This window comes from Carassius carassius, chromosome 1 (genome assembly GCF_963082965.1).
Source record: "Carassius carassius chromosome 1, fCarCar2.1, whole genome shotgun sequence".
NCBI lineage: Eukaryota > Metazoa > Chordata > Actinopteri > Cypriniformes > Cyprinidae > Carassius > Carassius carassius.
This window is the reverse complement of record NC_081755.1, coordinates 16,532,133-16,553,921: the sequence shown is the minus strand read 5'-3', so window position 1 is coordinate 16,553,921 and position 21,789 is coordinate 16,532,133. Positions and strand designations below refer to the sequence as shown.

General features: G+C 38.1%; 1 protein-coding gene across 4 annotated transcripts; it reads left to right on the top strand.

Moving 5' to 3' along the window:
* The first annotated feature begins 246 nt into the window (after positions 1-246).
* LOC132140332 (transcription factor MafG) lies at positions 247-21,388 on the top strand. 4 transcript variants are annotated; one of them, XR_009433779.1, is made up of 5 exons: positions 712-841; positions 16,219-16,289; positions 16,887-17,359; positions 20,427-20,492; positions 21,072-21,388. XR_009433779.1 is itself a non-coding variant. In XM_059549142.1 (4 exons), exons 2-3 carry the CDS (start codon positions 16,257-16,259, stop codon positions 17,337-17,339), a joined length of 486 nt encoding a protein of 161 aa, XP_059405125.1. In that variant the 5' UTR covers positions 247-390; positions 16,219-16,256; the 3' UTR covers positions 17,340-17,359; positions 20,427-21,388. The 4 variants fall into 4 exon arrangements, 3 of the variants coding, with proteins under 3 accessions (XP_059405125.1, XP_059405116.1, XP_059405109.1); XM_059549142.1 differs by lacking the exon at positions 712-841 and adding an exon at positions 247-390 and having other exon boundaries at positions 20,427-21,388; XM_059549133.1 differs by lacking the exon at positions 20,427-20,492.
* The last annotated feature ends 401 nt before the right edge of the window (positions 21,389-21,789 follow it).

Here is a 21,789-nt window from a genome sequence, read left to right as displayed (position 1 = left end):
AAAAACGTCCCAACTTTTCCGGAATTCGGGTTGTATATATATTCTTAATTAAAATGATTAGTTTACCTATATTAAGGCTTTTTGGTACGTTGATAAGTTACTTAAAACAATCCATATAGCATAAAAGAGTAATTAACTAAAAAACAAAGATATATCACACAAAAAATGATGATTAAAATTTGCATTCCAGACGGCTCCTTTAAATAAGCGGTGTCGTAGATCCTTCATGAATGAAGCCACGTGATCAAACATCATATGACGTCTGATGATTTCAGTACAAGAGAAAGCGAATCCGAGCAACAATAACACATCTACACATCGGATTTCGCTCAAGCACACTTCCTCTACACACATATACACGCTCACACAGAAAGGCTTCTGTTATAACAGGTGAGTCGACTCGATTAATTTTTACACCAATTGTGTAAGGCAGTGTTGTTGTTGTGCTGAGTGTGCATGCACGCCTCCACTCACTCTCTTCACATACATATACCTGAAGCAGCTGTAAAAACGCACGTGCATTTATTATTAAAATGCAAACGAGTTGCTGTGTATCATAAACACATTTAATAAGCGTGACCGGAGTCAGAGACGTACAACCTATGGGGATTCCCTGTGTGAATTAGAAGCATTATAGTGACAGCTAGGCGGATGTGCAGAAATGTACATACATACACATCAGCACAAAGCTGCTGTTTCATCATAGGGCGCTGTGCGCTTCAGCACCAGGTAGGGCGCGTGTGCGTGTCAGTATCAAATGAGGCTGTATTCATATATTCATATCTAAATGGGCGAATGGAGTCCTTTATTATCCAGTCTTTCCTTCACAGATCTATAACAGGTAAAAATCGGAATGAAAAAGGGTTTCATTTGTTCGAACGATATTCAGATGTCTTTCCTGTATGCATGGGGAAAAAAGTGTATCGCTTTGTTTGTTTGAATCGGATCGTGGATGCTGCTGATTTATCATAATGCTGCTCGGTTCGTGCATGCCTCTAGCTGAGGAATCAGTTCCCGGGTCTGTGTATTTGTCTGTGTGATTAGTGTCTGTTTTATAGTATGACATTCAGAGGCAGATTACGTTTACTGTGATCTCATTTGCGATATGTTTATTAATAAACGTGTGTATTATTAAACGCTGTTTGTTAATGTGCATTGACCTGTTAGCATGCTTGAGTATTTGTCAGTTTTAATTCTGCCAAATGTACATTTCTGATAAACTTTGATCACTGTCTTAAGATTGATCTAAGGCTCCTTTTCTGAATTTGCTTGCTTTTATGTTACAATACGCATAAAACAGGAGCAGGTTTTTGTTGACCACAATTCCAAGCATCAAGAGCTCTCCTGAGTCCTGACTGCCATGAGAACATATGTGATCCATATTGAGGTGAAGGTTAGAGTGACACTGTACAATCTCTTTTAATATAGTGCATTACCCTTTATACCCTTTGATCTGGCATTGGACTCATTGTACAGTCGTGGCCAAAAGTTTTGAGAATTAGATAAATATTAGTTTTCAAAACGTTTGCTGCTAAACTGCTTTTAGATCTTTGTTTCAGTTGTTTCTGTGATGTACTGAAATATAATTACAAACACTTCATACGTTTCAAAGGCTTTTATCGACAATTACATGACATTTATGCAAAGAGTCAGTATTTGCAGTGTTGGGCCTTCTTTTTCAGGACCTCTGCAATTTGACTGGGCATGCTCTCAATCAACTTCTGGGCCAAATCCTGACTGATAGCAACCCATTCTTTCATAATCACTTCTTGGAGTTTGTCAGAATTAGTGGGTTTTTGTTTGTCCACCCGCCTCTTGAGGATTGACCACAAGTTCTCAATGGGATTAAGATCTGGGGAGTTTCCAGGCCATGGACCCAAAATTTCAACATTCTGGTCCCCGAACCACTTAGTTATCACTTTTGCCTTATGGCACGGTGCTCCATCGTGCTGGAAAATGCATTGTTCTTCACAAAACTGTTGTTGGATTGTTGGAAGAAGTTGCTGTTGGAGGGTGTTTTGATACCATTCTTTATTCATGGCTGTGTTTTTGGGCAGAATTGTGAGGGAGCCCACTCCCTTGGATGAGAAGCAACCCCACACATGAATGGTGTCAGGATGCTTTACTGTTGGCATGCCACAGGACTGATGGTAGCGCTCACCTTTTCTTCTCCGGACAAGCCTTTTTCCAGATGCCCCAAACAATCGGATAGGGGCTTCATCGGAGAATATGACTTTGCCCCAGTCCTCAGCAGTCCATTCACTATACTTTCTGCAGAAGATCAATCTGTCCCTGATGTTTTTTTTTTGGAGAGAAGTGGCTTCTTTGCTGCCCTTCTTGACACCAGGCCATCTTCCAAAAGTCTTGGCCTCACTGTGCGTGCAGATGCGCTCACACCTGCCTGCTGCCATTCCTGAGCAAGCTCTGCACTGGTGGCACTCCGATCCCGCAGCTGAATCCTCTTTAGGAGACGATCCTGGCGCTTGCTGGACTTTCTTGGACGCCCTGAAGCCTTCTTTACAAGAATTGAACCTCTTTCCTTGAAGTTCTTGGTGATCCTATTAATTGTTGATTTAGGTGCAATCTTAGTAGCCACAATATCCTTGCCTGTGAAGCCATTTTTATGCAACGCAATGATGGCTGCACTCGTTTCTTTGCAGGTCACCATGGTTAACAATGGAAGAACAATGATTTCAAGCATCACCCTCCTTTTCCAATTTCCAATATTTATGTAATTCTCAAAACTTTTGGCCATGACTGTATGGTATTGCTATGTCCTGGTTACAAAACAAAAGCTGTTGCAAATTTCCAGCATTATTGCCCTGAAAAACAAAGACAGCGTTCATTAAACACACACTGATAACATGCCCAGTTGTGTAATTAAGTTTAATACATTTTTTAATTTAACTTGCCCTGACCTGATGTGCAGGGGGTATGGGTTTATTGTGTCCATTTATTGTTTATTGTGTCCATTTGTTTTCCTTCGTTTTTTTTTTCTTTATAATATTGACATTTTCCGCATTTTAAGAGGATTTTCAAAGAAGTGCTGTACAGGACCTTTGCATTTTTTATATGGTACACATTTATGTATTTGGAGTTTGTGTAAAATATATTTTGACTTAATTAACAATAGCTTGGGCAGACCTAAATCTGCCTTGTATATATAAGGATGCCGTTTTGTCATAAACCCCATCTATTTATGTGTAATTGCACCTGCCAGAGCAGGTAACAAGAACAGATGAGCACCTTCATCGAGCAGCAGGGGTTTAGATGGCGGCTTTCTTTTGAAAGATGTATGGTTGCATGCCTTCTGTAAATCCAGCCTCCCTTTTGCCTGTGATATAGGCTTTGACTGGTGTTTCTATTCAACATGAGCTCGCTCATGAGCCACTCATTGGCTGAAACTGTGCTAGGACAGGAGTTGATGCAACCTAAAGAAAGTCTGTAATGAGTGGAGGAGGTGCTCCTCGTGTCTTCCAATTCGTATGCCATCTCTGCAGAAATTACAGTCCCTGAAAGAGTCCTTAAGTACAGTGTTATCTGGATGCAGAGCTCTAACAGCACAGGGTTCCAGAAACGATCAATAGGGTTTTGGGGGGTGTTGGGAGGGGTTTGTCGATGATGAAATTCAGTGTAAGTGAGGATGTGAGGATGTCTTTTTTTTTTTTTTACTGCAGTTGTCTTTTGCCTGCTGTTGCTAGGCGTTTTCTTTCTTTCTTTCTTTGAGATGTAACACTGTACAAGAAAGTTTTAAGTTTTATTCAAAGAAGTTAATGTAGAGTAGAATTAACAACGAGTAAGCCATCAGAGAGCTTAAAAATTAACAAACAACTGTCAATGGATATCACAGAATAGTTTTATTATTCATACCACATTATAGTGCATTCTAATTTCGACTAGTCTGGAGTAAGAATGGAAATAGTATTTAATTTGACACATTCTGATGTTGGTTCCTTAATTGAAATTCCTTAAGTTTTATTTTTCTTTCTCCCACGTACATTGCCCTTTCACTAAAGAAAAATGCATATGTTCAAGAACAAGAACTAACGTTTATATATGTATATAATCAGGAAACGTTATTATTACTAACATAGCGGACATCTGATTTTTAAGTGAATGAAACAGCCATTGACAGCCTTACTTACTAGAGTTCCTCAACTATTGACGTCTCTCTCACTGAACTTGTCTGTGTGTGTTTAGGTGATGTAGACGAGCAAAGCAGGCATTTGGACCAAAGCACCGGAAGGCAAAGGAAGGGGACAATAAAAAAATTCTGAACTTAAAGTGTTTTTTAACTACTTACACAATAGTTTTATGTATTAAACATTATTATTTACAATACACACTGTGGTTTTTAATCATAATTTTAGGGGGGACAGCACTCAGATTGAGGGGGGGGGGGAATTTATGCCTGTGTTTGTGTGTGTGTATGTATGTGTATATATATATATATATATATATATATATATATTAGATAGATTGCTTTAGCTTGTCTATTTTTCTACATGCAGGTCTTTTTCCCATTCTCCAAACACATCTCTCCTCCAAGTACATTTTCTCCTCAGTATTCTAACGCTGTTCTAGTATACAGTTTGTGGGTTAACTCGGATATTTAGCCCTTAATTTTTGGCAGCTTTACTCTAAGTCCAAACGTCCCCCTGTCATTTAAGTCTGGCATGAAATGAGTTTATGAAAGCTTAATTTTCTCATTCTAATTTTGCATTTGAAGCCTTACCCATGTGTGTAGCTCCAAAATCAATGCAGCATTAAAAAATACTTTTTATAATATTTTTACAATGTTTGAGGGTGACTCCAAATGTCAGTCATGAATCTACCTTCATTGAGTTCATCTCTTTGCCGAAGTTGGACTCCATTGTTATCACAGCTGACTGATTTTGACTTTGAGAGAATACTTCTCAAGATCTTCTTGGCCAGCCGATCATCTATCGCTGCAGTTTTTCCCCTATCAACAGTGCTACTCTTGGGTTATTGACTGTTAATGGTGTATCATCGCTTCTTCACTGCTGAAAGCATCAGAATAATTTGCATCTCTTCACGCTCTGAATAGCCTCTAGTTTATGGCTTCCCTGCCCTCTGCACATAAATTGATGCATGTCTTGAAGAAACACAACCTCAACAATCAGCCGGGTCTGATTTTTAATTTGCAGTTAAATGGTGCTCGACACATGCAGCTTGTTTGATAATTGACTTGACACTTTTGAAAGGAGAGATGATTAGATCTGCACACCACTACTTGTTTTCTTTTCTTTTTTATTTTTTTGGTTATGCTCCATAAGGCATATAAAAAAAAGGTGTTGATCATGCATGCAATTAAATATAGGGTTTCTAAGCCAGTGGCAGTCTTAATTAAGGGGCAGTATGGCTTCCGAGAGGTCAGCAGGTTGGACAATATCTTGAATCTACATTAGTGTGCTGAAACCTCATGGCTTTCATTAAAGTGTAACTAAAACCCTGCTCAGAGCCTGACTCCACCCACTGACAATATTTGAAAAATGCTGAAAAGTGGGCAGATCACAGCGAAGATAGAGGGGACGAACCTAGGGCGGGGCTGAGCGAGAGCGGCGTGAACCTGAGACCCGCAGTGACGGATTGATTGACAGCTGCTGTCAGAGTCGCTAAATTGGAGAGTGACTGTAATGACGCAAGTAGCTTTGCAACAGAGCGATCATTTGAAGTAGAGGACTTTTCTCCCCCACTTTTACCTGAAGTGGAGGGTGTCGAGGTGTCTGTTCATATCAATTCGAGCCGCTGGCTCAAACTGCGGTCTTAACTCCCGCATCACGTCGCTTTTCAGCGCGAGCTGTGTGGAGAAGCCCATTTCCACCTCCATTGCGTTGGAGAAGCAATCCCGTGTAAAACGCAGTTTGCACACTCCAGCTCTAGGCGGGAACTCGAATCAATGAACAGCACCAATAAAGCCCCATTCTTATAGATCATAAACTAAAAAAAAGTTGGTTTAGGGTTTAGTTACTCTTTAAAATGTACAAGACCAATGTATCATTTAATTGTTCTTCTCACGAGCTGTGAGCTCTATGTCATGAGTGGTACTAGTGGTGGGCGTATAGGGATACAGAAAAATATATATGAACTCTATATCATTCCAAAACTGACTTACTTTCTAAGTCTCAGTGTGCTTGTGTATGTGTTTTGTATGTGTGTGTGTGTGTGTGTGTGTCTTAACAGTGTAAGTCAATGGTCACCACCAAACATTCTTCAAAATTTCTTCTTTTGTGTCCCTTGAAGAATGTCATTTGTCAAGTAATAGTCACTTAGGATAAAAGCGTCTGCTAAATGACTAAATCTAATATAAATGTAAATGCAACTCACAAAGGTTTTGGAACAGTGATGAGAGTGAGATGACAGGATTTTCATATTGGGTGAACTAGGGCCTTTAGTTTTAATGCCCTAAGTGTTAAATGGCTGGTTATTTCTTTTCTGGGTTAGACAACACAGAAACTAATAGGTTTTAAAACAATGCTTTGCTTTTCAATGCCTTGGTATTTAGCATTCAGGAACTGTGTAGCTGTGATTTAGACCCTAGAAGTTGGTACATTGCTTTGTGTGCTACTATGGCTGCATCATCTTGTTAAGGAGAACTGAAAACATTGCGTTTTTGGTAGGGGTGCATGATATATTTTGACTGATGATTAATGGACATCTCGTCAGTAAAGCCAGTTATCTAATCAGCGGTAAATTCTGGTGTATGATTTCACATAGAGCGGCTGTTACTACACAGTGTTGTTGTTAACTGACAAGCTGCGCAAATCCACGTTCATTATCAGCTTGGATTTGTCGCAGCTTATCAGTTAACAATGGCTCTGTGTAATAACAGCTGATTAGATAACCGGCTTTACTGACGAGATGTGCATTAATCATCGTCCGATATTTTTCGGCTGTTTTTGTGCAATTTCATTTTAATTTGGTCACATTTTAGTTTGGAACCAAGTTTCTCTATTAACTACCAATTTTACTCTTCATTTCCTGCTTATTAATACTTAGTAAGGTAGTTGTTACAGTTAGTTTAGTTGTGGGTCGGCTTAAGGGATCTAAAATATGGTCATGCAGAATAAAGCATTAATATGTGCTTTATAAGTATTAATAAACAGCCAGTATGCCAGTAATGTGTATGCTAAAAAGCAACTAGTTAATAGTGAGAATTGATCCCTAAACTAAAGTATTACCTTTATTATTTATGTATTTATTTATTTTTTGCCGTGGATGTTCAAATCTTGTTTTAATTTTCAAAAACAAGAAATCAATAATTCAAACTGTCAAAGCTATGAAGTTGCAAATACAATTACTAACTTACTTGCTTATTACATGCCAGTTTAATTTTTTTTTCTTTCATAAAACTAATTAAAATAAGGAAATAAGAAATATTTAACTACAAAATATTGCCATTGACCAATCACATATTCCAGAGATCAGTGTAAAAACTTATGGAGCATTGAAATTAATTTGTTTTCTTTTATTGGTGGGTCACATTGTACTTGTAGAGGACGGGTAAATGGGGCAGGCTGGTGTTTCTTAAACATAGCCCAGCCCAGTGGCATCCATCTGTGTACTAGTCCCTGAGGCCTCAGTAAAGGAAGGCAATCATTAACACATGACACTGGGACACAAGGCCACAGCGCTTTTGTTGGCTCAGCATTTATCATATGTATATGTACGGAAATTTATGTATCATTGCATGTATCTGTAGACCTTGCACGTACTAAACACCCTCTAAATTTATAAATTGCTGGCAGGGTTTGAAGGTTGGAAATGATCGCTGTGGTCATTTGAGTTCAGCTACACAGCCTTCTAATTGGTGCCTTGGTTGGGGTCCTTGCTGAGATCAGGGGTTTTTACCCTTCGTTTTGCAAGCTAGCCCAAATGTGCTGATGACATATTTTTCACAAGGCTGTTTCCTGGCTCCAGCACCCTCCATGTTCCCTCGCTCTATTTGTTCTTTATCCCCCCTCTCTCTGTCTCTCTCTATTAATTCACCTGCTTTCTTGTAAGTGGCTTCACTCAGCGTTTTCTGTTTTCCTGTGGATCAAATGTCTACTCTCCACACATAATCTGCTCTGATTTGTTTTGCTCTGAGTTTTTCACAGTGGTTTTGGTACATTTGTTTGACATCATGCGTCTGTCACTATCCTAAAGTAAACAACAAACAGTTCTAATATACAGTAATACTACAGAAAAATCATCCTAACCTTTATCCTCATACCTAAATCTCAGCTGACCAGACAGTGATTCCAGCCTGGAGACTGTAGTGTACACTTTGAGTTTTAAAAGCTTAGCTTATGTGCTATGAATAAATAGTGCTCATAAACAGCTCTTGAGATACCTCCTCACTTCTCCTCCTTTACATTTTTTTTCTTTTTTTGTGGCAAACTTGTTAATTTTTGGACAATTTGTCAAACTGCTAGCGGTTTGCAGTTCTTCACTATTAATGATAAACAATATAACAATAATAACAATAAACAATCACTACTGGCAAGTAGTTATGTGGTACATATAAATATCTACTGCTGGAAACAATTCCAGCTTCCTCTAGTCTAGCAAAACCTGTAGTAACAATCTCTAATCTTCTGGTGTATGGTGTCCACTACAGTGGACAGATCTATACATTTAAATCAATTTTAACCATCAAAAGTATTTTTTTATTTTATTAAAACATACAGTACATTTAAAATATTAAAATATTTAAACATACAGTACATTTAAAATATTAAAATATTTGGTGAAGCAGAATATTTAATTCAAGTCACTATTATTTACATAGCGCTTTTAACAAAACAGATTGTGTCAAAGCAACTGAACAACATTAATTAGAAAAAATAGTGTGCCAATAATGCAAAATGACAAGAGTAAACACTAATTTTAGAGTTAAAGGCAGTTCTTCATTGAATTCAATGGTGTCATCGTCCAGCTCAGTACAGTTTAAATAGTATCTTTGCAATCATTTGCTATCAAGTCACCTTTATTTTATATAGCGCTTTAAACAAAATATATTGCGTCAAAGCAACTGAACAACATTCATTAGGAAAACAATGTCAATAATGCAAAATGATAGTTAAAGGCAGTTCATCATTGAATTCAGTGATGTCATCTCTGTTCAATTAAATAGTGTCTGTGCATTTATTTGCAATCAAGTCAACGATATCGCTGTAGATGAAGTGACCCCAACTAAGCAAGCCAGAGACGACAGCGGCAAGGAACCGAAACTCCATCGGTGACAGATTGGAGAAAAAACCTTGGGAGAAACCAGGCTCAGTTGGGGGGGCCAGTTCTCCTCTGACCAGACGAAACCAGTAGTTCAATTCCAGGCTGCAGCAAAGTCAGATTGTGCAGAAGAATCACCTGTTTCCTGTGGTCTTGTCCTGGTGGTCCTCTGAGACAAGGTCTTCACAGGGGATCTGTATTTGGGGCTCTAGTTGTCCTGGTTTCCGCTGTCTTTCAGGTTTGTAGAGGTCCTTTCTAGGTGCTGATCCACCATCTGGTCTGGATACGTACTGGATCCGGGTGACTGCAGTGACCCTCTGATCTGGATACAGACTGGATCTGGTGGCTACGGTGACCTCGGAACAAGAGAGAAACAGACAAATATTAGCGTAGATGCCATTTTCCTAATGATGTAGCAAGTACATAGGGTGTTATGGGAAGTGTTCCCGGTTCTGGTTTACCTAATTAATGCAGCCTAAAAATCCTTTAATGGATTTGGATATTAAAAGCATATTAGTATGTTATGTGTAAGCCAGGTTAAAGAGATGGGTCTTTAATCTAGATTTAAACTGCAAGAGTGTGTCTGCCTCCCGAACAATGTTAGGTAGGTTATTCCAGAGTTTAGGCACCAAATAGGAAAAGGATCTGCCGCCTGCAGTTGATTTTGATATTCTAGGTATTATCAAATTGCCTGAGTTCTGAGAACGTAGCGGACGTAGAGGATTATAATGTAAAAGGAGCTCATTCAAATACTGAGGTGCTAAACCATTCAGGGCTTTATAAGTAATAAGCAATATTTTAAAATCTATACGATGTTTGATAGGGAGCCAGTGCAGTGTTGACAGGACCGGGCTAATATGGTCATACTTCTTGGTTCTAGTAAGAACTCTTGCTGCTGCATTTTGGACTAGCTGTAGTTTGTTTACTAAGCGTGCAGAACAACCACCCAATAAAGCATTACTATTATCTAACCTTGATATCATAAATGCATGGATTAACATTTCTGCATTTGACATTGAGAGCATAGGCCGTAATTTAGATATATTTTTGAGATGGAAAAATGCAGTTTTACAAATGCTAGAAACTTGGCTTTCTAAGGAAAGATTGTGATCAAATACCACACCTAGGTTCCTAACTGATGACGAAGAATTGACAGAGCAACCATCAAGTCTTAGACAGTGTTCTAGGTTATTACAAGCAGAGTTTTTAGGTCCTATAATTAACACCTCTGTTTTTTTCAGAATTTAGCAGTAAGAAATTACTCGTCATCCAGTTTTTTATATCGACTATGCATTCCATTAGTTTTTCAAATTGGTGTGTTAAACCGGGCCGCAAAGAAATATAGAGCTGAGTATCATCTGCATAACAGTGAAAGCTAACACCATGTTTCCTAAAGATATCTCCCAAGGGTAACATATAAAGCATGAAGAGTAACGGCCCTAGTACTGAGCCTTGAGGTACTCCATACTGCACTTGTGATCGATATGATACATCTTCATTCACTGCTACAAACTGATGGCGACCATATAAGTATGATTTAAACCATGCTAATGCACTTCCATTAATGCCAACAAAGTGTTCAAGTCTATGCAAAAGAATGTTGTGGTCAATTGTGTCAGACGCAGCACTAAGATCCAACAAAACTAACAGAGAGATACACCCGCGATCAGATGATAAGAGCAGATCATTTGTAACTCTAAGGAGAGCAGTCTCAGTACTATGATACGGTCTAAATCCTGACTGGAAATCCTCACATATACCATTTTTCTCTAAGAAGGAATATAATTGTAAAGATACCACCTATTCTAGTATCTTGTACAGAAAAGGGAGATTCGAGATTGGTCTATAATTAACTAGTTCTTTGGGGTCAAGTTGTGGTTTTTTGATGAGAGGCTTAATAACAGCCAGTTTGAAGGTTTTGGGGACATATCCTAATGACAATGAGGATTTAATAATAGTCAGAAGAGAATCTATGACTTCTGGAAGCACCTCTTTTAGGAGCTTAGATGGTATAGGGTCTAACATACATGTTGTTGGTTTAGATGATTTAACAAGTTTATACAATTCTTCCTCTCCTATGGTAGAGAATGAGTGGAACTGTTCCTCAAGGGGTCTATAGTGCACTGTCTGATGCGATACTGTAGCTGACGGCTGAATGGTTGCAATTTTATCTCTAAAGTATCGATTTTAGAAGTAAAGTAGTTCATAAAGTCATTACTGCTGTGGTGTTGGGAAATGTCAACACTTGTTGAGGCTTTATTTTTCATTAATTTAGCCAATGTTTTGAGTAAATACCTAGGGTTATGTTTGTTTTCTTCTAAAAGAGAAGAAAAGTAATCGGATCTAGCAGTTTTTAATGCTTTTCTGTAGGATAGGTTACTTTCCCGCCAAGCAATACGAAATACCTCTAGTTTTGTTTTCCTCAAGCTGCGCTCCATTTTTCGGGCTGCTCTCTTTAGGGTGCGAGTATGCTCATTATACCATGGTGTCAGACTGTTTTCCTTAACCTTCCTTAAGCGTAAAGGACCAACTGTATTTAAAGTGCTAGAAAAGAGAGAGTCTATAGTTTCTGTTACATCATCAAGTTGTTCTGAGGTTTTGGATATGCTAAGGAATTTGGATACACCAGGAAGATAACTTAAAAAGCAGTCTTTTGTGGTATAAGTGATGGTTCTTCCATACTTGTAACAAGAAGTAGAATTTACAATTTTGGCTATATGACGTTTGCACAAAACTAAATAATGATCTGAGATATCATCACTTGGCTGCATAATTTCAACACTATCAACATCAATTCCATATGACAGTATTAAATCTAGAGTATGATTTCGACAATGAGTAGGTCCTGAAACTTGTTGTCTAACCCCAATAGAGTTCAGAATGTCTATAAAAGCTGATCCCAATGCATCTTTTTCATTATCAACATGGATATTAAAATCACCAACTATTAAAACTTTATCTGCAGCCAGAACTAACTCGGATGTAAAATCACCAAACTCTTTAATAAAGTCTGTATGGTGCCCTGGTGGCCTGTATACAGTAGCCAGTACAAACATAACAGGGGATTTATCATTAACATTTGTTTCTTTGGATAATGTTATATGAAGCACCATTACTTCAAACAAATTATTCTTGAAGCCTGCCCTCTGAGAAATCCTGAAAACGTTGTTATAAATTGAAACAACACTTCCCCCTTTGCCTTTTAGACACGGCTCATGTTTATAACAGTAATCTTGGGGGGGGGGGGGGGGGGCTCATTTAAAATAATGTAATCATCAGGTTTTAGCCAGGTTTCTGTCAAACAGAGCACATCTATATTATGATCAGTGATCATATTATTTACAAAAAGTGTTTTCGTATAAAGGGATCTGATATTCAATATATGCCAAGCTTTATCATTTGTTTATCCATATTGCATCTGTTTTTTATTTGTTGAACCTCAAATAAATTGTTAATCTTAACTTGGTTTGGACGGTTTTTGTATTTTCTAATTCGGGGAACAGACACAGTCTCTATAGTGTGATATCTAGGTGAAAGAGTCTCTATGTGCTGAGAATTAGCTGACCTCTGTGATGTGAGGCAGCTAGCAGACGGTCGGTTTAGCCAGTCTGTCTGCTTCCTGACCTGGGCCCCAGTTAATCAAGTATAAACTCTAAGACTATTTGCCATATTTCTAGAGAGAAGAGTGGCACCACCCCAGGAGGGATGAAGATCATCTCTTTTCAACAGGTCAGGTCTGCCCCAAAAGCTCGTCCAATTGTCTATGAAACCTATGTTATTCTGTGGGCACCACTTAGACATCCAGCCATTGAGAGATGACAATCTGCTATGCATCTCGTCACCACGGTAAGCAGGGAGGGGACCAGAGCATATTACAGTGTCTGACATCGTGCTTGCAAGTTGACACACCTCTTTAATGTTATTTTAAGTGTGTTAAGTCAACTATATCGCTGTAAATTGAAAAAAATTTTTTTGTAAAAAGTGACCTCCGCTAAGCAAGCCAGAGGAGACAGCTGCAAGGAACCAAAACTCCATCGGTGACAGAATGGAGAAAAAACCTTGGGAAAAACCAGGCTCAGTCGGGGGGCCAGTTCTCCTCTGACCAGACGAAACCAGCAGTTCAATTCCAGGCTGCAGAAAAGTCAGATTGTGCAGAGGACTCAACTGGTTCCTGTGGTCTTGTCCCAGTGGCTGTCTGAGACAAGGTCTTTACAGGGGATCTGGGGTCATCTAGTTTTAGTCCGCTGACTGCAGTGACCCTCTGATCTGGATACAGACTGGATCTGGTGGCTACAGTGACCTCCGAATAAGAGAGGAACAGAATAGTATTAGCGTAGAGGCCATTCTTCTAATGATGTAGCAAGTACATCGGGTGTTATGGGAAGTGTTCATGGTTCCGGTTGACCTAATTAATACAGCTTTTAAGTACTTTAATGTATTTGAATATTAAAAGCGTATTAGTGAGTTATGTGTAAGCCAGGTTAAAGAGATGGGTATTCAATCTAAATTTAAACTGCAAGAGTGTGTCTGCCTCCGGAACAATGTTAGGTAGGTTATTCCAGAATTTAGGCACTAAAAAGGAAAAGGATCTGCCGCATGCAGTTGATTTAGATATTCTAGGTATTATCAAATTGCCAGAGTTTTGAGAACGCAACGGATGTGGAGGACTATAATGTAATAAGAGCTTGTTCAAAAACTGAGGTGCTAAAAAAGGATTTGAGTATTTGACTTTATAAGTAATGAGCAATATTTTAAATTATATATGATGTTTAATAGGAAGCCAGTGCAGTGTTGACAGGACCGGGCTAATATGGTCATACTTCCTGGTTCTAGTAAAAGCTCTAGCTGCTGCATTTTGGACTAGCTGGAGTTTGTTTATTAAGTTTGGAGAACAAACACCCAATAAAGCATTACAATAATCTAACCTTGAAGTCATAAAAGCATGGATTAATATTTCTACATATGACATAATATAGATATATTTTTGAGGTGGAAAAATGCAGTTTTACAAATGCTAGAAACATGGCTTTGTAAGGAAAGAATGCTATCAAATAGAACCCCTAGCTTCCTAACTGATGATGAAGAACTGACATGCATTTAGCATTTATCTTCTGTTGTAAAATACATAATTTGGGGGTTATGGGTATGGGAAATACAATAGAAAATGCTTTTTGTAGTATTAAATGTTAAAATATATATGTTAAGTCCACACACACACACACACACACACACAAGCAAATGATTTCAGCATGTATGGCGGAGCCTGTGTGTTTGGCAGCCACTGGGGTGGCAGAAAGCCACTGACCCAAAAGGTGTGTTTGTGTGTGTGTGTGTGTGTGTGTGGGTGTGTGTGTGAGTGTGTGTTGAGAGAGAGAGAAAGAGAGAAGCATGTCTGATAGCTGCTGCTGCTGTCTCTGCCCATGTGTTAACATCCCCACTGTGACACATCTGCTTCAATTCTATCCCTGCATGCTCTTTTAAGGGCATTATCTCTGTTTTCTGTCATGATAATTGGGGTTTTGGCCAGGTAAGATTTTATTTTTTCCATATTTATGCAGCACTGCTAATCGTCTGGCCTCTTTTTTGTTACATGAGCTTAATGACATACAGTATGTTGTGAATAACCCTAACTAATGACCCTATTAAATTGTTATCCAAGCATTTAGATTAAAATAAAACCAGTACTATAATGGGTTTGTCTTTCCACAATGTGATATTTAGGTCTTAATAAAATGTCATTGAACAATTACACAATTGAAATTTGGTAAAATTTTCTGTTTATTGTTGGTTTTGGTTGTTATTTTACCAGAAGGCAGCAGTTTGCTGCTTCTGAAATGGTTGGTTGTTTGCATTAATCACTTTTCATAGTTATACCTTGGTTGTTACAACCCTGTCGTTTTATGTTTTGTTCTATCTCTGTGCCTTTTTTTGCTGTGTACTGATTGGTGCATCCACATCCAAGTAGTTCTTAAAAAAAAAGTAACTGATGTTTTCTGTGCAAAATGTTAGCAAAGAGAGTTTGACTGTGTAGTACAGCAAAGTTTGTGTTTTAAAGAGACTTGCTTACCCGAAGGTCGCCGGTTCGAGTCTCTGTGCTGGCAGGAGTTGTAGGTTGGAGGGAGTGAATGAACAGCCCTCTCTTCCCCCTCAAAACCCATGGGTGAAGTGCCCTTGAGTAAGGCACTGAACCCCCAGTTGCTCTCGGGCGCTGGATCTATAGCTGCCCACTGCTCCGGGTGTGTGTTCACGGTGTGTGTGTGTTCACTTCTCACTGCTGTGTATGTGCACTTGGATGGGTTAAATGCAGAGCACCAATTCCAAGTATGGGTCACCATACATGGCAAATGTCACAACTTTCTTTCTTTTTCCTTTCTGTAAATGCAGATTGTTTCTTTGGATTCTTTGGCAAAGCTTTTGCGTTCCATATACTTTATAGATAGAACATTTTTGTAGATAAAATGCCCCAAAATATACACCACTTAAAAAAAATCTTATAATGCAAATAAATTGCCACAGAATAAGTGTAACTCAATTTTGACAAAAATGTCAGATAAAACCTTATAATTCCAAAATGACAATGTGTTGTATATGTGCTTTCTAAGTTCAATTTTTATCACTTGGTGAATGATAAAATAGGTTTAAAAAATCCCATTGAGGACCACTTGCATTGAGAGGGGGACCTGTGTCATATGTAGATAGCAGAAGAGAAGCTCTGAGTAACCACCCAGTTCACCCTATACTGCATAGTAACAAATGTAAAAAAACACTTGTTTGTTTTTGCTATGAATTTATTTAGCAATCTGTTGCATTGAAAATATTCAACCAGGAAATTCTATAATGGTTTCAACAAAGAGAGGTTAACATATTTTCTGTCTTGGAAATGTATTGCATGAATTTTGGAATTAATGACCAAATCATGCGTGTCCACCCTCTGGACTGAGAAACATCTGTCTGATCTTTGTGAATTCTCTTTTGTATTCACAGACCTGTCGAGTGGGGCAGTGGAGAGTGGCTCTCGTGGTATGACTACAAACAAGGGCAACAAAGCACTGAAGGTATGTTCAGGTGATATTTCCACTAAAAATACTTCTTAATTCAAATCAGGAAAAGAAGATTATTAAACCACACAATAAATCACACTGCAATTATACTTTTGGTAGCCCGTTTCTGCAACTGAATAAAAAATTAAAAAAGGTAATCGCGACTTTCTCACAGTTCTTTTTTTTCTTGGAATTGCATGATATATATGCACAGTTGCAAGTTATAAAGTGGCAAAGAGTTGTGTGACGTAAACGCACAATTGCGAGGAAAAAATTCAGAATTGTGAGATAAATGTCCGTTTTTAGTTTTTTTTTATTCAGTGGTGGAAACAAGCACAATTTCTATGGTAACCGCAAATTCATTAGCTACCATGAACTAAAATGAGCAATATATTTTTACAGCACTGAGAAAGCCAACATACTGATATGCTTTTTAAACTTAAGATTACTATTATTCTTACCCTTCCTTTTCTCACTTTGCTGAACATGTGCTGTATAAGACTCATCACTGCAGCTTGTTTGATATTAAAGATAATTCCAGTTGCCCTCAGTCTTCCCTGGCCTCCTTTCCCTCTTTTCTCTCTTGATCTTGTCCCATGTGTTTCCATGCAGGTGAAGCGAGAGCCAGGTGAAAATGGCACAAGTCTTACGGATGACGAGCTGGTGTCTATGTCTGTGCGGGAGCTGAACCAGCACTTGCGTGGTCTGTCAAAAGATGAGATCCTGCAGTTGAAACAGCGGCGGCGCACACTCAAAAACCGTGGCTATGCCGCCAGCTGCCGCGTCAAACGTGTCACACAAAAGGAGGAGCTGGAGAAACAGAAGGCGGAGCTTCAGCGGGAGGTGGAGAAACTTGCCTCAGAAAATGCTAGCATGAGGGTGGAGCTTGATGTGCTGCGCTCCAAATATGAAGCTCTCCAGAGTTTTGCCAGAACTGTGGCCCGCAGCCCTGTTGCCACTGCCAGGGGCCCTATCACATCTGTCATAGGGCCCCTCATACCAGGCAAAGTTGCTGCCACCAGTGTCATCACCATTGTCAAGTCCAAAACAGAAGCACAGTCATAATGCACAAACTAGGAACATCTGTAAGTATATTGGTCAGTGTATTCATCAGGCACAGGGTAACTTATGTTACATAATGTGATAAAATTCAGCAAGATTATCTGCTTGGTGACCATAGAAAATCTAAGCTAAAGTACACTAAAGTTTCTCTGTTGTCATTTACAACGCTTGTTGTTAACGAACAACAATTCTTATCAAAGTATCATTAATCAGAATATAACACACTTGAGGTTCACAAACTCATTATTAGAAAAACATGCCATGTACACTGAAAAAAATATACACATTTTTTTAAAGGTAAGTGGTTGCTAACCATTTATTTTGGCTATATTTTAAAAAGATTATGTTGAAAATTTGTCAACTAAATTTGTTTATTTAAATATAGCTAAGAAATGCAACCACTTACCTAAAAAAAAATTGTGTCCATGGAACACAAAATTTGTTTTTGTGCTGCTTTTTCCAACACAGTAGAAAGTATACACAAACTGGCAATCTCAACAAAAGTTTTTAAAATACACCATAAAAGTATAATAAAAACAGTCACAAAAAAGTCACATTGTAACATTTATACCTCCTGTGATTTAAAGACAAAAGAATTGATGCCATTTGTCATCAGTTGGGGTAACACATTATATTTAACAAGAGTAGATTACTAACTAGTAAAGTAACACATTGCATTTAAATTTACGAAAAAATATCTAAATTAGCTTTGTTTTCCCATTTATTCATTATTACCTCTCCTATCCCAATGTTGAGTGAAAGGGCCTTTACAGTTGCCAAAAATATAACTTTTTATTTTTTGTTAGAAAAACAAAAAAGTAACATGCATTTATTAATGCAAGTAATGCATTTATTCACATAAAAAGTAACACAATTAGTTGCCTTAAATATGGTGTAACACTATATTGCATTATTTTAAAATAACTTTTAAGGGGAAGTCGTGGCCTAATGGTTAGAGAGTCGGACTCCCAATCGAAAGGTTGTGAGTTCGAGTCCCGGGCCGGCAGGAATTGTGGGTGGGGGGAGTGCATGTACAGTTCTCTCTCCACCTTCAATACCACGACTTAGGTGCCCTTGAGCAAGGCATCGAACCCCCAACTGCTCCCCGGGCACTGCAGCATAAATGGCTGCCCACTGCTCCGGGTGTGTGCTCACAGTGTGTGTGTGTGTTCACTGTTCTGTGTGTGTGCATTTCGGATGGGTTAAATGCAGAGCACAAATTCTGAGTATGGGTCACCATACTTGGCTGAATGTCACTTCACTTTCACTTTTCACTTTCCGCAGCACTGTTGTCATGGACATCAAACCTGAAGCAGTGCATCTTATGACACAAAATATATGTGCTAATGTAAGAGAGGGAGAGATTGTTAATGAATAAATTGGAGTGTGTTACTTATAGAAATATTTTTGTTCTTTTTGGGGCTGGACAGACATGGCCACTGTATGGATTCACTGTATGGAAAAGAGCATGTACATTCTGCTAAATCTCCTTTTTGTGTTCCATGGAAGAAAGTTGATCATTAATTTAGATTGACATGAACCTTGAAATGACTTACTTGAAATGTCACAGTTTTAATTTTCTCGTTTCTGGGTTAACTCTTCCCTTTAGCTCTAACTTGAGTTACCTGTGCTTGATATTGTCCACTGAGTGATATACAGAAAATACAGTAAATATATTCACTATTCTATCAGAAATGGCGGTGTTCCCTTAAGACATACTGATCTTGTAATTCACAAAGTGAGCAAAAATTATTTTTCAGCTATCTGTTTTCTTTCCTGTTAAGTTCAATTCCATTAGTGGAATGATGTTTACAAGTTATATTCAGAGGAATATGACCAGGAGAGGCAATAAACTACTGTATTTATGCATGGGAGAGCAGAGGACCTGTTGAGTTGTCTGGCAGGTGATGTTCTTCTTTTGCAGAAATGAGAAACCCTTTTCTTAAAGATATCGCAGAGAGAGGAGGCATTTACTTGTTTTTAGAAAAGTTGGTAAACTGTGTTGGTAAAACTGATCATTCTAGAGCTTTGTTCAGAGTCGTAGAGCTGTGGTTTTGATGTTCTGTGATTTGTGTGGATGGGCTGGTCTCAAATCAACCCAGCACAAGCTTTATTGTTGAATTGTTAGCAAATGCTCTCTGATGTCTTATTCCAGCTACTTTGTTGTTTTCTTTCCTGAATAAGAAAACAGAAAAAAAAAGTTATTTATATGAACAAAAAATTGTTTGATATCAATTTTGCAATTGTACCAAAAGTGGCTTATTATTGAAGTCTGATTGCTTTTCTAGTAAGTAGGCGCGTACAGTGGGGTAGCGCGTGGCGTGCTGTGTATGTGGTCAGGTCGCAGTGTTGTTCACTGTGTAAGTGTCCAGCTGTATTCTTTAAATGGATATTATAAAGTACTATAGATGGTGTACAGAAGCCAGTTGTTCATATTGGCTTTTTCCATATCTCTGTAATGAAGATGTCTTGCACTCAGAACACCTGAGTTTTGTTGAACGATATAATTTCCAGCTTTACTGCAGCTATAACTATAATAAACCCAATGTGTAGCTTCATAATGGTGCATAGCCAGTCTGCAGTTCTCTTCCAGCACAGGTGGTTGGTCAAAACACAATTTATCCTTAATGTTTGAGGGCAAGAAAAATAGCAAGACCTGAATTTAAAGTTGAGGTTCTGTTCCAAAACCTAGTGAATTGTCAATTTTAAGGCATCATACAGTATATGCTCTCCCAACATAAAGACTGTTGTAAGACACGCTAAATAAGGAGGCATGGCATGAACGAGTGACAAACTCACTGCAAAAGAAATGCATCTATCTATTCTCCAAACCGCTATATAATAAACAGTCAATTCTTTATGAGCAAAATGTACAAGTAAAGAATACAATAGAATGTGACTTGATTTGATTGTCATGTCAAGTTGAAGGGTCGAAAATCAGTGTCCGCTAAACAGGAAATGTGGATAAAGATATTACATTTAACTATGCTGACGATGCTGCCTACCGTATGTCTACAGACTAGGGTTTGGAACAGAGCTATAATATTTAAAAAGTTAATTGACTGTCAACCCTGTCATCTTGCTCTATAGAACTACATACAGTGCAAAGATATTTGAAATAAGCTTCATGAGACTCCTCTGTGAGAGATGATCAGGGTAAGTGAAATGCACTAATGAAATGGGCTTATTTTGATATGCTATTCCCTGTTGTTATTTCAGGACATACAGTATGTTTAGTGTAATATAAAAATAAAAAGCACCAGAAGTACTTTGTCTTGTTGCACTGACTGAAAATCAGCTGAATCAGTGAAGTGAACAGAATATACATAATGTATATGACTTATTCGCTCTATATACCAAGTTGTAAAGGGCTAAACAAAAAAATTTGATTTATTCTCTGCAAATCATCCCCTTAAACATCAATTCTAATAAAAGATTTTCACTCTTATACCCAATATTATGCATCATATTATGTCTATCATTATCAAATTAAATATGTAATAAGGAGGATAACGTACAGAAGCAAAATGAACCCCTTCAGTTGATAAAAGTTCTAATCCTGATCACCTAGTGGAGCTTATTTTACAGCGATGAGCAGTAATACGTGGCTAAATAATGAAGACCGCTTTCATTTATGGATGAACTATTCCTTTAAGGAGAAATTAACGCATTGAAACTGATTCACTGTGACAAGAATGCACTGCCCTTTTACCTCAACTCCGCCTCACATTATAGATTCAAGACCAGATTCTGAAAACCTTTCAACCCGCCATCAGAAAGAGGTTTTGCAACAGTAAAATATGCATCCCAAGTTTTATATATATAGGTTATATTCTTTCAATGACTGGTATATTTTTAGCGCTTATTGCTCGTATAATGCACTCAACACATCCAAACATCTTATTTTCTACTTTTGAAAAGCAGCTTTTTGGAGCATTTTTTCATCATACTTGTTTCGCACAGCACTTTGTGCACTCTGTGGTGTTTAATGTAGTTCTTGGATAAGTGCCACACTGTACCCTTATGTGCACATAAATTGTTGATATTCTTGACCAATGATGTTTGTGGTAGTTTGTATTTTAGCACTATTGTGAAAGGACTGCTGAGTAGGAAGATATTTCAGTGAGATACAGTCACTGCTGCAAAGCTAAATGTGTGTTTATTAGCTCTGTTCCAATCCAAGTTAGCATCCCAGTGCATCATAGGCACATTCCTGACTCGAAGGCTCCAGCAATCTTGCAATGCTTTCTAAGAAAACCTGTTTTGGCCAAATTCTAAGCCTTTGTGGCATGCAGTAAATCCAATCCCAAAATGATCTTCTTTCAAAAAATTCCTCAAAAATGTCAAACATCCTTTATTCATTTATTTCATTCAGTATAGAAATTATAAATAAAATGAAAGAATAGATAAAAATAATTCAGTTAATTGAAAAACGTGGATGCTTGGCGACATT